Source organism: Sinocyclocheilus grahami, unplaced genomic scaffold (genome assembly GCF_001515645.1).
Source record: "Sinocyclocheilus grahami isolate Dianchi unplaced genomic scaffold, SAMN03320097.WGS_v1.1 scaffold1012.1, whole genome shotgun sequence".
NCBI classification, from domain to species: Eukaryota; Metazoa; Chordata; class Actinopteri; order Cypriniformes; family Cyprinidae; genus Sinocyclocheilus; species Sinocyclocheilus grahami.
Genome location: NW_015506191.1, coordinates 154,774 through 169,773, shown reverse-complemented (window position 1 = coordinate 169,773; position 15,000 = coordinate 154,774). Strand labels below are relative to the sequence as shown.

Genomic DNA, 15,000 nt, shown 5'->3' with positions numbered 1-15,000 from the left:
AAAGAGTGCATCGTCAACCTGTGCATCGCCAAGCCCGAGCGGCCTATGAAGTTCCTGCGGGAGCACTTCGAGAAGCTGGAGAAGGTGCATTACTTTTACTGTATTTGCTCTGCTGCTGGTTGTGTTTGTATAAGTTCTGCATTTGCATCGGAAAGTGTGATGGTTAGGGATCTGGGCTGCTGGCGTAAAGGATGTTTCTTCATTCCCATGGAACTGGAGATGCCGGAGCTGGAGAATTATTGAGATCATTGCCGTCCCATTTGGCCTGGCACTTAACCTCAGGATTGTTCCTGTAATGAATGTACTGTATATTGCTTTGGAAAAAAGTCTGGCTGAATGCACTGCGATACAGTGTTAATGAATGTATTCAACTTCCCTCAAACATCCACGATCATTAACTGTCATTGTGTTAGCACTCATAGTGAGGTTCTTTATGTGTCTTAATTATTGGCAAGTGAAGCACAATAGATAGATACCAAACATGTGAGAAATAATTGCATGTTTTAGAATGAGAAATCGTTGGTTTCTATAACGCTTCTTTTCCTGGTGCAGCTGCAGAGTGTGTGAACTGAGTGGACGGTACACTTTATCAGGATCTGTGAAAAATCTACAAAGTTCATTTGCAGGTTTTAAAATGGATTTTGGATATAGTAGGGCTTTTATAGATTTATAGCAACTGAGCAATACAAGCTGTTGAACACATTTATTTGTATGTTGAATCAACAGTAAATCTAAACCTTTTTGACTCCAAGGCCTCACATTGATTAAAAATAAAAACAATATATATATACAGTTTTAGAATAATGTTTGTAGAATAATGAGTTTTTGCTGTATTCTTTTATTTTTAGTGTAGCTGGTTAAATGTAATTTTAAGAAGTATTTAGCACACCTTTTCCATGTTTCATATGTTTTGATTATTTATTAAGACAATATCTGTTAAACTCTAGGCTGATTAGTAGGCCTGTTAGCTAAGGCAATTATTAATGTTATGATATTATTTATCTAGAAGGCAACATGAGGGTGAGCAAATGATTACAGGATTTTAGTTTTTTTTTCTGAATCTGATGATACTTAGGGATGCAAGAGTATTAGTGATAGATCATCATGTCAGCTAGACCAATATTTGGTCGAATTGAGATTAGCATCAGCCAATAACTTGTCCTCTTGCTCATGTACCAGTTGCATACTAATGCCAGTATATGGAGGTTAGCCAGCCAATTATATAAATAGAAATAAAATGTTGCACAAATGTAAAATAGGGCCCCTTTTAGCCCAAACATACACTGCCATTCAAAAGTTTGGTGCCTTTTTTTATTTACTTTTTTTATTATATAAGATTTTCTTTCTTTTTATTTAAATACTTTGATATATGAATACTTTTATCTAGCAAGGGCACTTTAAATTGACCAAAAGGGACTGTATAGACATTTAGAATTTTACGAAAGATTTGTATTTCAAATAAATGCTTCTAAGAATCCTGAAAAAAAACTCTTTCCACAAAAAAATATGCAGCAGCCCAACTATTAATAATAAATGTTTCGTGAGCAGCAAAGCAGCATATTGTATTGACCCCAAACATTTGAATGGTGGAGTAGATTAGGCCTATATCTGCACTTTTACAGTATTCCTTTTGTTAGAAATATATATGTGTTTTTTTTTTTTTTTGTGCAGGGAGATCCAATTTACAAATGATTCTTTCATTAGAACTGATTCTTTTTTATGATTCGGTCAAACTGATTCACAAAGCATTTATTGATGACTTTGTTCAGTTTAGAAGTTTTTAATATTGGGGGCATTATTGTTGATGAATAAATACATATCTTTATAACGAACTGTAAATGGCAGAACAGGTGAAAATCTTAAACATTGTATTAAACAGCAATTTTACTGCAATAATGGAACATAAAATGCTGTTCAGGGGATGATTCCCTGCTTTTTTAAACTGCTTCAGTGTCATCCAAATGAATCAATTTTCAGTTTGTTGTGGCCTTCAATCCAAAACTGTCATTCAGATTTGATGATAAATCAGTGTCTTATAATTAGGGATGCACCGATATGAAAATTTTGGCCTTTTAAATAGCAGCCATTGAGCTGCGCGTGCTGAAGCGCTGAATGCGTTACTGGGTAAACTGAAGCGTTTTGCTGGCAGCTTATTTAACTCAAGGAAATGCATCCTGAGATTAATATTAATACAACATAAACATAATATTACAACTTATATATGTACAAAATGATGCAGTTATTGCGTGCTATAGTCAGAATGTGTGATCCTGTTGTGGATGCGCTCTTCCCATAACAACGCGCTGAAACACGGCAACTAAACCCAAAGAATTCACAACGTTTTATTATAATAATGTTCTCATTAGAATGTTATATACACGACATTCCCAATCATAGTTATTAATGTTGTGCACTGCTGTTTGAGCTGCGTGCGCTGAGCTAAAGATGATCACCGGTAAACTGAAGCGCTCTTTTAACTTAACCAAACGCATTCTATATGAGATAAATCAGATATACATCAAATAAACACAATATTACAATGTACAATTGCACAAAAGGCTGCAAACGAACAGCGCGCATCTGAAGTGTCTCTGAAGGAAATAATGCATTATTTATCGGCTTTAAGATATCGGCCAAATTTTCTTATCGGGCCGATACCGATAACAGAAAAAATGAGCATTTATCGGCCGATACCGATATGGTGGCCGATATATCGTGCATCCCTACTTATAATTCTAATCTAATTTGATTAAATTGTGTATGGTTACAACCTCATATACTTGAATTGTTTTGTATAGACACTAGTCTAATTTTGTTGTGTGTTTGTGATGGGTTTGCTCTCATTTTATATTTGAGTATGTGCATCGATGCATGGTTAGTCTTATATGTGTTTTCTGATTTCACAGATTTCACAGTACATTTGGACTCTTTCCGTGTTATTTCACGGTCAGGTCTGTTGATGGCTGTCTAAAGCTTTAGAGAGAGCATGTGTGTGTTTTGTGTGCATTTGTGTTTGTGTGTGTGTGTGGGGCATGTGCCCAGCTGTTCCTTTGCATCTGCCTGCCTTCACTTTGGTATTTGTGCCTTGGGATGTTTCAGGGGGAGACGTTTATGCCGTTTTACAAACACTTTATCCTTTTATATCCTGTAAAAGTTTTAATTGTGGAATTAACAGACTGATATCAGATTTATAGCGGCCAGAATGTCATAGAGCCAGAGGTGTCGGTTTCTCTACATTTCAATGGACAAATAAAACAAAAAATCTTAAAACAAAAAGATAAATTAGGATAAATTATACTATTATATTTTTTCTAGTATTTCCTATTCCCCCCCCCACTCTTGTGATATAACTTTAGCCTGCGGGCCCTAGCTCTGCCATAGAAAATTTGCCATAGAGAATGACTTGGCCAAGTAATCAACCACATAGAAATGCACTAAAATGTAATATTCAGTGACAAAGTGACATTTTTGTGTCAAATCTTTTTTACCCTATATATAGTGCTATCAGTTACTAATTAATTGTGCATTTTTCTGTAATTAACCATGATTAATCGCACCTAATGTTAAAATTTGTAGTCATAATTGTATTTTCACACTGAATCTCCAAATTAATTTAGAAACAACATAAAGACCGTATATTTGAATTTTATATTTGTTTAATGGCATCTTATTACTGATACCACTGTTGCAGATATAATGAGTAAATATAGCCATTCAACGTTAGTCAAAATTGTGCCATCATTTTTTAACATCTAATTAGCCTAAACTGTTACAGAACATTACAAATATTATAACAATCTTCACATGAATCCACTATAATACATTAAGCTGTGGCATTTTGCATAAAGTGTTTAGCTGTCAGTTTATTTTGCACACTTATTTTCCTAATAAATGACTAGCTAAAACATTTGGCTATTGTATAAATTAATATATGTATGTATGTATGTATGTATATGTATATATAATATATACTATCAGGGGTCTGTGTTTTTCTGTCCACCCTATATATGCAGTGAATGTACAGTGCAGTAAGACTGAGTGTACCCTCTCTGACTAGTACACATCTTGTTGTGTCACACACACACACACACACACACACACACACACACACATCGTTTGTGCTGTGGCACGCAGCTTTATTGTTCTTCCCTCTTTCATACGGGAATCTTTCACTGTCTCTCTTTCGCTCTGCCAGTGAAATCTCAGTGCTGTTGTGTCTGCTTTCTGTGCTCACAGTAGGTGTCAGTCGTTTAGATTTTATGATCTGTAATCGTGATTTGTAATGGTAGTTTCTTTCACCCTCTTAGCGTCCACTGTTTTAACTCTGCACAAGTTTTTGTGTGTCCTGTGCGATCCAGATGGTCACAACCCTCTCGATGTTTTCAGATGGATGTTTAATCTTACGTATCATTCACTTCCTCTCTCCACAGGAAGAATGCAAGCAGATCATGGCCCGTCAGAAGTCCAACTCGCAATCGGACTCTCACGATGATGAAGTGTCTCCTCCTCCTCCAAACCCGGTGGTGAAGGCCCGGCGCCGGAGAGGTGGGGTCAGCGCCGAGGTCTACACAGAGGAGGATGCCGTCAGCTATGTCAGAAAGGTTAGAAAAGCAGATACAGGTTGGAATATTTAGCCAGTGTAGCTTTAAATAAAACTGCAGTTAAATTTGCATTATTTTCAGGTACACTATTTAGAATGTTTTAGTTTTGTCTCAGTCGCCCCGTCACTAATAGGCCAGAGTCACTGCTGTGTTTTCACATTAGTTTTTCTCTATATGAGATATGGCTTTTCTGAGTGAAACAGAATATTCAGCAGGAAATGATGCGGGATTGGATGTGGATTTTATCCAGTGGGATTTGATTGGATGGTTAGGCTTATTATATTAATGGTTAATATTGTTTTCCTTTTCTGCTTAGGATAGCATGTACTGATGAAGTGTACACAATAATAGGAACATTAAGCATGTAAATAAGGTTGACTGTTATTTTAGTATTATTTATCATTATTTTATACAATTATAATATTTATTATTATTTTTAATTAGCTTTTTAATTAATTTATTATATTATATATTTTAATATTTTCAGTTTTCAGTTTAATTTGAGTTTAATTTAGTTTAAAATAATTAAAACTTATTAACAACTACTTTTTTGTAGTCATTTTATTATATTTTTCAAATATTTTTATTTAGCTTTAATTCATTTTTTTTATTTCAGTTTTAGTAATTTTAGTAATTTAAACCTATATATTTAATATTGTTGCCAAGGCATTTTTTTTTACGTTTAAGGTTTTCATCTAATCCTTATATATATATTTATTTCATTAATTTTTTTTGATTTCTCATTAATTTCAATTAATGAATCATTTTTAGTAACAATTATAGACTAATAAGGTTAATCTGGTTTTTAATAATTAGCAGTATAAGCAGGGGTGCACATAAGTTTTTCAGCCTGGTTCTCATAAGAGATTTAATATTTATATAATAAAAAAATATATATATTTTTAAATAAAATAATAAACTAAATAATAAAGTGTGATAATACTATTATATTTTAAAATAAAAATGGAGTATTAAATACAAATACAACTATTTTATAGTAAACTTAAATAAACATAAAATGCTAATATTTACTTATTTTTTTTAAAGATGAATTTTCATAATTTTCAAAATTAAAATCAGCAGGCTTTTATTTTGGCTGGTTGCCGGCAAGTAAGTATATGCACTTCCGGGTTTAGCGCTGCCGACTGAAGCGCATCTGTGAATGATAAATAATAAAGTGTGATAATACTATTATATTTTAAAATAAAAAGGGAGTATTAAATACAAATACAACTATTTTATAGTAAACTTAAATAAACATAAAATGCTAATATTTACTTCTTTTTTTTAAAGATGAATTTTCATAATTTTCAAAATTAAAATCAGCAGGCTTTTATTTTGGCTGGTTGCCGGCAAGTAAGTATATGCACTTCCGGGTTTAGCGCTGCCGACTGAAGCGCATCTGTGAATGAAATGTCACAGTTTTGCATTGTGCTTTGAAAACGGCAGTGGGTAGTGGGATTTTTAATTTTGGTCGCGCATGTGGACCTGCGTACCACTTATGTGCACCCCTGAGTATAAGGCACAATTTGACAATTTGCTCAACAAACATAACATTCTGCACCATTTGTGAACACGAATGAAATCCTCAAATCATTGTCTTGTTGAGGAGTTCTATGCTTATAATTCTCTAAAGCAATACAAAATTTGCCTGGTATATGATAAAATGAGTTAAAGGGGGACCAGGATATCGTAGAAACTTGAGTGGTTGGGATCTTTGAACTTGGGCCAGTGAGAAACCACCTACTGTAGCAACACCTCAGCAACTGCTTGGTAACATCCACAACACCTTAGGATCATGGCTGCACATTTTTCACAAGCACAACACTCACAATTTATTGAGAAAATACACAGAAATTTGAAAATGCCAGTAAATACTAATAATTTGTTTTATGAGTAGTCATCTAGTAAGTGGTTTTCTTTGGCTATAGGTCATTCCAAAGGACTACAAGACAATGACCGCCCTGGCCAAAGCCATCTCTAAGAACGTGCTGTTTGCCCATCTGGATGACAACGAGAGAAGGTAAATGCACATTATCAGAGGTTGTTTGTTGACAGGTATAATAAGTATATAAGGCTACGCTCACACTCTCAGTGTTTGGGATTGATAAGCGCATTTGCTTATAGGTGTGAGGCTCGAAATTTCCTGTTCACACAGCAGCTTAAGTATCAAAGATGGTGATGTCCTAAACTGCAGACTCTTATCACATTTGACATGACAAAAGTTCAATTGATGTGTGATTTCATCTATCAAATCTTGATTAACCAACAACATTTGAGTTGCACACATGCCACAAAACTGTCTGGAGTAGCTCTGGAGGAGGACAGAGACTGGATCACTGTGTGACGTGACAGACAACTAGTTGTCCAGTACAGTTTTGTTCACACGTGCCTAAAACACGGTTGTAAGTCCTGATCATTTATGGGTGTGTTTTTGATTATAGAACACAGTTGTCACTCATGTAAACAACTGAAATGTGTGTGAACGCAACCGTATTAATGATTCAGATGCAGGACTGACATCCGTATTCTGCTGTGTGAACGTGGCCTAATCCACACTATAGTTCTTATTGGCCACGGACTTGCTTTCCGGAGCAAAGAGGAAACTGACAACATACCAACAGACAACACAGAGCAGGTTACTTCTGGTATAAAACAAAGACTCAGCTTTCAAATGTAGTAATTTTTTTAAAGAAATTCAAACAATAAATACCATTTTGTGGCAGTTGTTTAGTCATTACAGATTGCTGTGTTGCCTCAGTTCAAGCGGCACATGAACCGATCATCTTCCTCTTTACTAGTTATAGCACGAAATAAACATGAATGAACATCAGAAAGTATCTTGTATCTTGAACATCAGAAGGTATCCTCCAACTGCGGAAAGATATAAATTTTTCAAGTTCATGTCCAGCGAAGTTAATCTACTCTCTTGTCTGATTTGTTTGTCGAACAAAAATGGCGGATTTGGCGTTATGATTGGTCAGACCGCCTGTCAATCAAACTCCCTGCGAACTAGGGTAAATTCAGTTGTAAAATACGGCTGTCGCTCCCATGTTTTACTGAACTGTGTGTACAGAACAGGATGAAGCACTAAAAGGTGAAGCTGCAGTGTGTATGTGGCCATGGTGAAGTCTTATGAATGGGGTTGTGCTGTTAGCAGCTTGTTTCTTGTTGTCAGCGCTGGTCTTGTGTGTGTTTGGTGGGGTGAGGGTGTGAGTCGTGTCAAGAGGGGCTTGTGACTAGCCACTGTATTCGCTCTGTTGCTCTCGTCACCATGACAGCCTGCGTCGAAATAAAACCAGGCATTGTGTCTGAGCGTGGTGGAAAGTGTGTTTTAATGTGGGTGTGGGGAAATAGCGTTGCTCGGATTGTTTCGTTTTGGCTTTCGAGTCCAGGAGATGCCACAAACCCTAAACAACAACGAGCAGAAAAAAGCCTCTCCCAGTCCACCAGGAATTTCGCTCAGGTTGCTCCGTCTTTGTGTACGGAATACGGTTTCATTGCTGAGGAGAATCCATTATCCATACAGATCCACCATGAAGGGAAGCAACTCTCAGCTTTCTGCTTTTAAAGCCTCTATGAGAACACACGAAACGGCCCAAAACTTCCCGTCTGCGCTCAGCTGGAAATTCACCACACTTCTTATCAGGCCTTCTTGCCAGGGACTGCAGCTGCGTGTTATCGTGTTTTAAGATTGATATCATTTCTTTGGCTGTTGTGAATATATCACAGTCACCATTTATCAGAATTACAGGCAAATTAGTTGGAAAAGACTGATTTTGTGCAGTGCATCATCTTAAGGCGAGGCTTACTTTGTCATTTCTCTTCTGAAAGCTCCAGAACGCTCTTCATATTTCTGACTCAGATTTGTGGAGAGCATTAATGTTGTTTCTATGGTTACGGAGTCTTTGCTCCTGGCGACGTCCCCGGACAATGTCCAATTATCTGCATATGTGTCTGTGATACTGTCAAAGCAACAGGCTTGATGTGGTCATACCAAATATGACTCTGCGGTAACTGGTAAATGACAGGATAATGACATTATGTCAGGATAATTTCATTGTTTTATAGAATTATGTTTGTCTGACATGTTGCAGATGCATTAAGGGCAGTCTGGATTTCTCTAGACAGTGAACACTTTAATATTTTTATTAACGCCTGCTATATATTTATTGCTATATTTAAATAAATAAATAAATAATATATATATTATACACACACACACACACACACACACACACACTACTGTTAAAATGTGGGGTCAGCAAGATTTTCTGAAAGAAAGAAAGAAATTAACTGTATTCAGCACCAATGCATAAAATTTTATTATAAGACGTTGTTACAAAATATTTCTATTTCAGATTAATGCTGTTCTTTTGAACTTTCTATTCATCAAAGAATCCTGAAAAAAAATTCAATGTTTCCACAAAAATATTAAGCAGCACAACTGCTTTCAGTATTAATAATAAATGGTTCTTGAGCAGCAAATCAGCCTATTAGAAGAATTTCTGAATAATTAAATAGATTATTTTAATAGATTTTTTTAAATTACAAAAATAAAGATATAGCCTATATTCAAATCAGCATAAAAATATATAAAATATATATATAAAAAACTGTTTTGTTTCAAGCTGACAAGGCATTTCAATCTCAATCTTGATCTATAGCCACTACTACACCCCCAAACTTGTGCACAGTGCAGTAAACTCAAAAAGCAATGGCATACAGTAGGTGAGTGGGAGTCATATGCTTTGCAAATATAATCACCACCGGCACAGATTTGGCTGTTGGCTCTTGCTGGCATTCACACATATGGCCATATATATTAGAACATGCCATACACTGTTTGCTTTATTATGCTACAGTCAGTAAGAGCTTCTTGTTATGATCACTGGAGACACACGGGCAGATGTAATCACCGCTGGAGCTAAACATTACAGCTAGATGGCAGATATTATAAGGGAGTATCTGGCATGTGGCATAACCCACCCTAGGGTCCACCCTACAGGCTATTTGTTGTCTGGTGTGGTTTTGTTGCCATGGCAAATAAAAGCAATTACCTCATGGTGGTATGGGAATAGCTCATTGGCAAATTTAATGCACCGTCTGATGCTGAACTTGACCTTGGGAGTTAGGTCAACATGAAAGACGTATGAATCATCAATAGAAGCTGGTTTTGTAAGCTGAATAACAATTTTCTTGCTCAAAATATAATCTTTCTATTCATCTGTTTTATGATGTTCTTTCAGTAAAGAGAAATTCTTGTATTCAGGTGGCCTTTATACTGTACATGTGTTCAACTCTTCACAGGTTTCTGAGAAACTTGTTGAGAGGTTTAGGCTTTACATTTATTTCTTTGCCTGTTTTGCTTGCATAACCAGTTTTGAAAAGGTCTGATTTCTATCTTTTTTTTTTTCAATGTTTTTAAATTAATTTTCAATAGTACTAATTGTACTGCTGTAATTATGCCAATTCATAGATAGAAAAAAAGTTTTTTTTTTTGCATTACAGTGAAAAGTTAAAAATGTAAAATATAATTAAATATGACATAGTAGTCACATATCACAAAATATTATATTTCGGTTAGGGGTGCTCCGATTGATCGGCTACCGATCATTATCGGCCGATAATCACGTTGGGATGATTGATCGGCGGTCTCTAAAAAGGCAGATCTCAAAAAAAACGATCTCAAGCTGATGACGCTGCCATGAGAGGTTTGGCACAACATGCAGCTGCACCTTCTCAGTCTCTGTCCGGCGTGGGTGAAATCATTATAATGCTGAAGGTGAGGTACTCACCTTCATATTTCTTCATTAGATAACTTATAAAGTAATTTGAAAACCTTGTGTGAGACGTAATTTCACAAACAGCGAGAGTGAATGACCACGCACACACTCTTTCAAAATACGCAAATGTCTTCAAATCACTACATCGCGTCTGTCTATAAACTAGCTGCACAGTGGACACAGGAATTGTCACTTGCACAATCGAGACAGTGTCACATCGTCACTAAAGTTTATAAATTGCATAACTTTTTAATTATCGCCAGTGTTTAACCATTCAGCGCTCGCGCGCTCTCCTGGAGACTGTGCGCTCATGCACACTCGCACACACATAATGCCAGGTTCACATTACTCCGTTTGCAGTGTGTATTTTTTCCACGCTCATGTTAACGAATTAATAAAGCGTGCACACTGTTGCTGTCCGGCAGTGCGTTCAACAAGCGGTGCGTCTGCAGCAGAGCAGAGATCGTTTCCAGACCGAGTCTATTTTTGCGCTCGCGCGCTCTCCTGGAGACTGTGCGCTCATGCACACTCGCACACACATAATGCCAGGTTCACATTACTCCGTTTGCAGTGCGTATGTGGTGCATATTTTTTCCGCGCTCATGTTAACGAATTAATAAAGCGTGCACACGGCACACCGTTGCTGTCCGACAGTGCGTTCAGGAGCGGTGCGTCTGCAGCAGTGCAGAGATCGTTTCAGCACCACCGAGTCTATTTTTGCTGCGCTGCACGCGCTGAATTAAAGTAACAGCCCATTTATGCAGTAAATATGAACATGGATTGACACGAAAATTTAGTAATTACTCCATAAGTGCATATTATTTAAGTCTACTGTGTTTCACAGTCAACACATATGGCTTTTTGGCTAGGTTTAAAGGGAAAGAGCACTTTTAGATAAACAAGGCAATAATAGATGGCAGGTAGAAAAACAAAGTTCTTTATGAACCGCAGGATTGCATATAATAAAGATTTAAATGCAAAAGGAAAGGCAGTAGAGCTGACTGTTTCTGGCAATGGTAAGTTTGTGATAATGTAAGAAAAGTAGTTTAAATGTTTTGCCACTTGCTTGAGCAACTTAATATATAAATCTAATTTAAATGCAAAAGTAAAAAGCATTAAATAATGTGTTGCTTATGTTTATTGTTTAAACATGTCTGTGAAAGATTGTATTACTGTACTGTGTAAAAAAAAGAATTGCAGTGCTGAAAAAGCAATTTCAGTGACAATGTTTGGATTTGAAATGTTGTGTTTGTGGTAAACAGCCACGGATCAGTAGCGGACTCCTGTGTGAAAGCTGCTTCTCCTCTCACAAGAGACACCTAAGAGTGTCATTTTTCAAAAATGAAATTCAGGCCCTGAATAAATGTCTAAAGATCCTAATTGGAGTATCACTATAAATAGGTATAAATTATAAAAAGAAGGCTTTAAAAAGATCGGTATCAGTGATCGGTATCGACAGATATTGCTTTCTGTGATCGGCGATCGGCCTCAATAATCCTGATCGGAGCACCCCTAATTTCGGTGCAAAAAAAATTCTTTATTTTCCTAAAATGGGCTTCATTTTCTTAATTTTTTTGTCATTCCCATTATTTCCAATGGTTATTCTCATTAAAGTAAATCATTAATAAAAAGTCAGCATAAAATAAAAAACATGACACATTTCTTAGTGCAGTGTTATTTACTACACTGCTGTAAGAATTTGAGGGTAAAAGTTAATAATATTAAAATATAAGTAAAATTACATACTAAATATATATCACAAAATAATTTTACAATGCTAAAAATATTTTCCTAAAATGGGCTTCATTTTCTTTATGCAAACATTATTTTTTTTTGTCATTCCCTTTATTTTTAATGGTCATTCTTATTAATGTAAAACAGTAGGGATGTAACGATTAACCGTGAGCCGGTTGAAAATCGATTTAAATATGTGACGATTCAAATCGGTTGAGATGCTAAACAAATCGCGATTCAGTTAGGGGCAGGAGTTTATATAAATGTATGTCTGAAGGGAACTTACTGCCTTTCGATGGTATTTTTTCTTTTCCTCTTGCCTCTGTATAATGCATATCAGGGCTCCAGACTCATTCTTCCCACTGGTCGCACTTTTGCAACTAACTTTCTCAGCTGGTCGCACGAGCACATGAACGAATAAGATGAGGCATGGCAACCCCCCCCCCCCCCCCACAAGAATACCAGCATGTTCACCTTCTCTGGTTTAAGAAGCGGTCTTTTACTTGACTTTTGCTTGAAAACCATCCATCGTTTCGGGAACCATCGAGTAGGTATACTCTCTAAGTGCTGTTTAGCTTTGCTTTCAATTTCGTTTGCCGTTTGATAATTCTCATATGCAACAGAAATTGCAGCGCTTATGAGTTGACCAACGCGGTGGTCGCGCCAGTGCGACCGCACACAAAATTGAGTCGCACAGGCAGAAAAAATGGTCGCAGTCTGGAGCCCTGCATAAGTTCATAAGTGCAGCGCTGCTTTGTTTACAGCAGAAACCAAGAAAACGCTTTAAGCGCCACCTGCTGGCAGAGAGTGAATCTGCGTCTCATTCAGCTCGTCTGCTGTTTCTGTTTCATGCAGAAATGTTTTATGCATAGTTTCACAAAACTGAAGTCAAACCATTCTGTTTTTGCATCAAATTTAGAAATTATACAATGTAATTTAGATTAAAAACTGCTCATGTTGCATGTATGCAGCATCTTTGTTTGGATTGTGATTAAAATGCAGTGGTTGCCTCTAATTTAATATGGAAAGAGCAGAGACAAAACCTTAGTTTGTTTATATGAAGAGATTTATTTTATGTGTGTTACTTACTATGGTTTTAAAATTTCAATTTAGTTTTGTTATTTACATTATATTTAAATGTTGTTATTTAGCAAACGCTTTTATCCAAGGCGACTAACAAATGAGGACAATAGAAGCAATCAAAACCAACAAAAGAGCAATAATTTACAAGTGCTATATTAGTATATTATTATAGTTATATTTCAATTTCACAAAGAAACGTACAGTATTTTGTCCAAGCAATAATAAAACGACACATTTAATTTGTAATTTGTCTTAAATCTCATTTTGTTAAAAAAAATCGTGAATCGAATCGTGAAATCAAAATCGTGAATCGAATAGTGAGTTGAGTGAATCGTTACATCCCTTTAAAACAGTAATAAAAAGTCAACATAAAATGAAACCGCAGTATGACAAACACCATAATACCACATATAGTTTTTGCATTACAGTGACAATAGTAATAATATTTATTGCACTGCTGTAAGAATTTGGGGTTGAAAGTTAAAATATAAAAATGTGATTAACATTACATATTGATTTAATACCACAAAATAATATTACAGTGCTAAAAATTATTTTTACCTAAAATGGGCTTCATTTTCTTTATGCAAACTTTAACTTTTTTGTCATTTAAGGGGTGAAATATATGACCTGCTCTTGATGGGTTTTTGATGGGTTTATCATACTTCCTTGAATTGCTTTATTCCAATGCATATGTCTTAAACTCTCTATTTTTTAAAATCTATTTTCATCTTATTTTAATGTGTCCTTACAGTGTAATTATACATTTAAGTACTGAGTAATATTAATTAACTACATGTACGTACTATATGGTTAGGGTTTGACGTAGTGTTACTTGCATGTAATTATGCATAATTAATTGTTATTATAATAGTAAGTACATGTAACAAGGACACCGTAAAATAAAGTGTTACTGAACATTCTCACTCTTATTTTACCCACAAACACAAATGGATAATTAATTGTTATTATAATAGTAAGTACATGTAACAAGGAGACCGTAAAATAAAGTGTTACTGAACATTCTCACTCTTATTTTACCCACAAACACAAATGAACTCTGAACCTTCAGAGCCTTGTTTTGCACTACCAGCGTCCTCTCTGCGGCCCCAACTCTCCCTGTCTTTGCACAGGGGCCCTGCAGCATCTCAAACAACAGAGCTTTGTGTTCTAATTAAAAGACAAAATACCAGAAATCAGCAGTAACGAGCGCTTGAGCTGCAATGAACCACAGCTACTGTACCCATAGAGACATTGACCGTCTGTTTTTGCAGACAGTGTGTTGTGGTTTTGCATACACATTTCTGCACGCACTGTACATGAAATAAGTCACCGTGTGCGTGTACGTCATGCTTTCTAGAATTAGGCTGATAAGCTTGTGGAGATTAGCATGTAAAATAATGTTTTCTTTGTATAACATCACAGCTCCAAAGCACGGGTAACATAATGCAGTCAAATGCAGTAAAAGCATGGTTAGTTTGATTTTAAACTGTTTCGATGTCTCCTGATAACTCGTAGTCGCTTTATCACGTCCAAACACATCTGTTCAGCTCCTTTATAATGTTAACCTGCTCTCAGCATAATGGCTATCTGGTTTCCTGCTCATATCTGATATAAACTTCACACCGTGATTGTGGGGAACAGCTGTTTCACGCACCTGCGGAGCAGACAGTACTATTAAAAATGACCTTTAAAGTAGACAGTCACGCTTTTGTAATGCTAGCTAGTGTGGCTATTGGGTTTCATATGCGGTTCGAGGAAAGAAAGAAAGGTGGATTATGAAGAACTTTGTCAAA

General features: G+C 36.0%; 1 protein-coding gene across 1 annotated transcript in view; it reads left to right on the top strand.

Moving 5' to 3' along the window:
- Positions 1 to 15,000, top strand: part of LOC107565609 (cAMP-dependent protein kinase type I-beta regulatory subunit-like) — a 44,429-nt gene that overhangs the window by 1,564 nt on the left and 27,865 nt on the right. The window contains exons 2-4 of the mRNA XM_016250869.1: positions 1 to 84; positions 4,431 to 4,601; positions 6,533 to 6,624. The exon at positions 1 to 84 is cut by the window's left edge and continues 104 nt beyond it. Coding sequence (XP_016106355.1) covers positions 1 to 84; positions 4,431 to 4,601; positions 6,533 to 6,624 — 347 coding nt within the window. The remainder of the gene's footprint in view (positions 85 to 4,430; positions 4,602 to 6,532; positions 6,625 to 15,000) is intronic.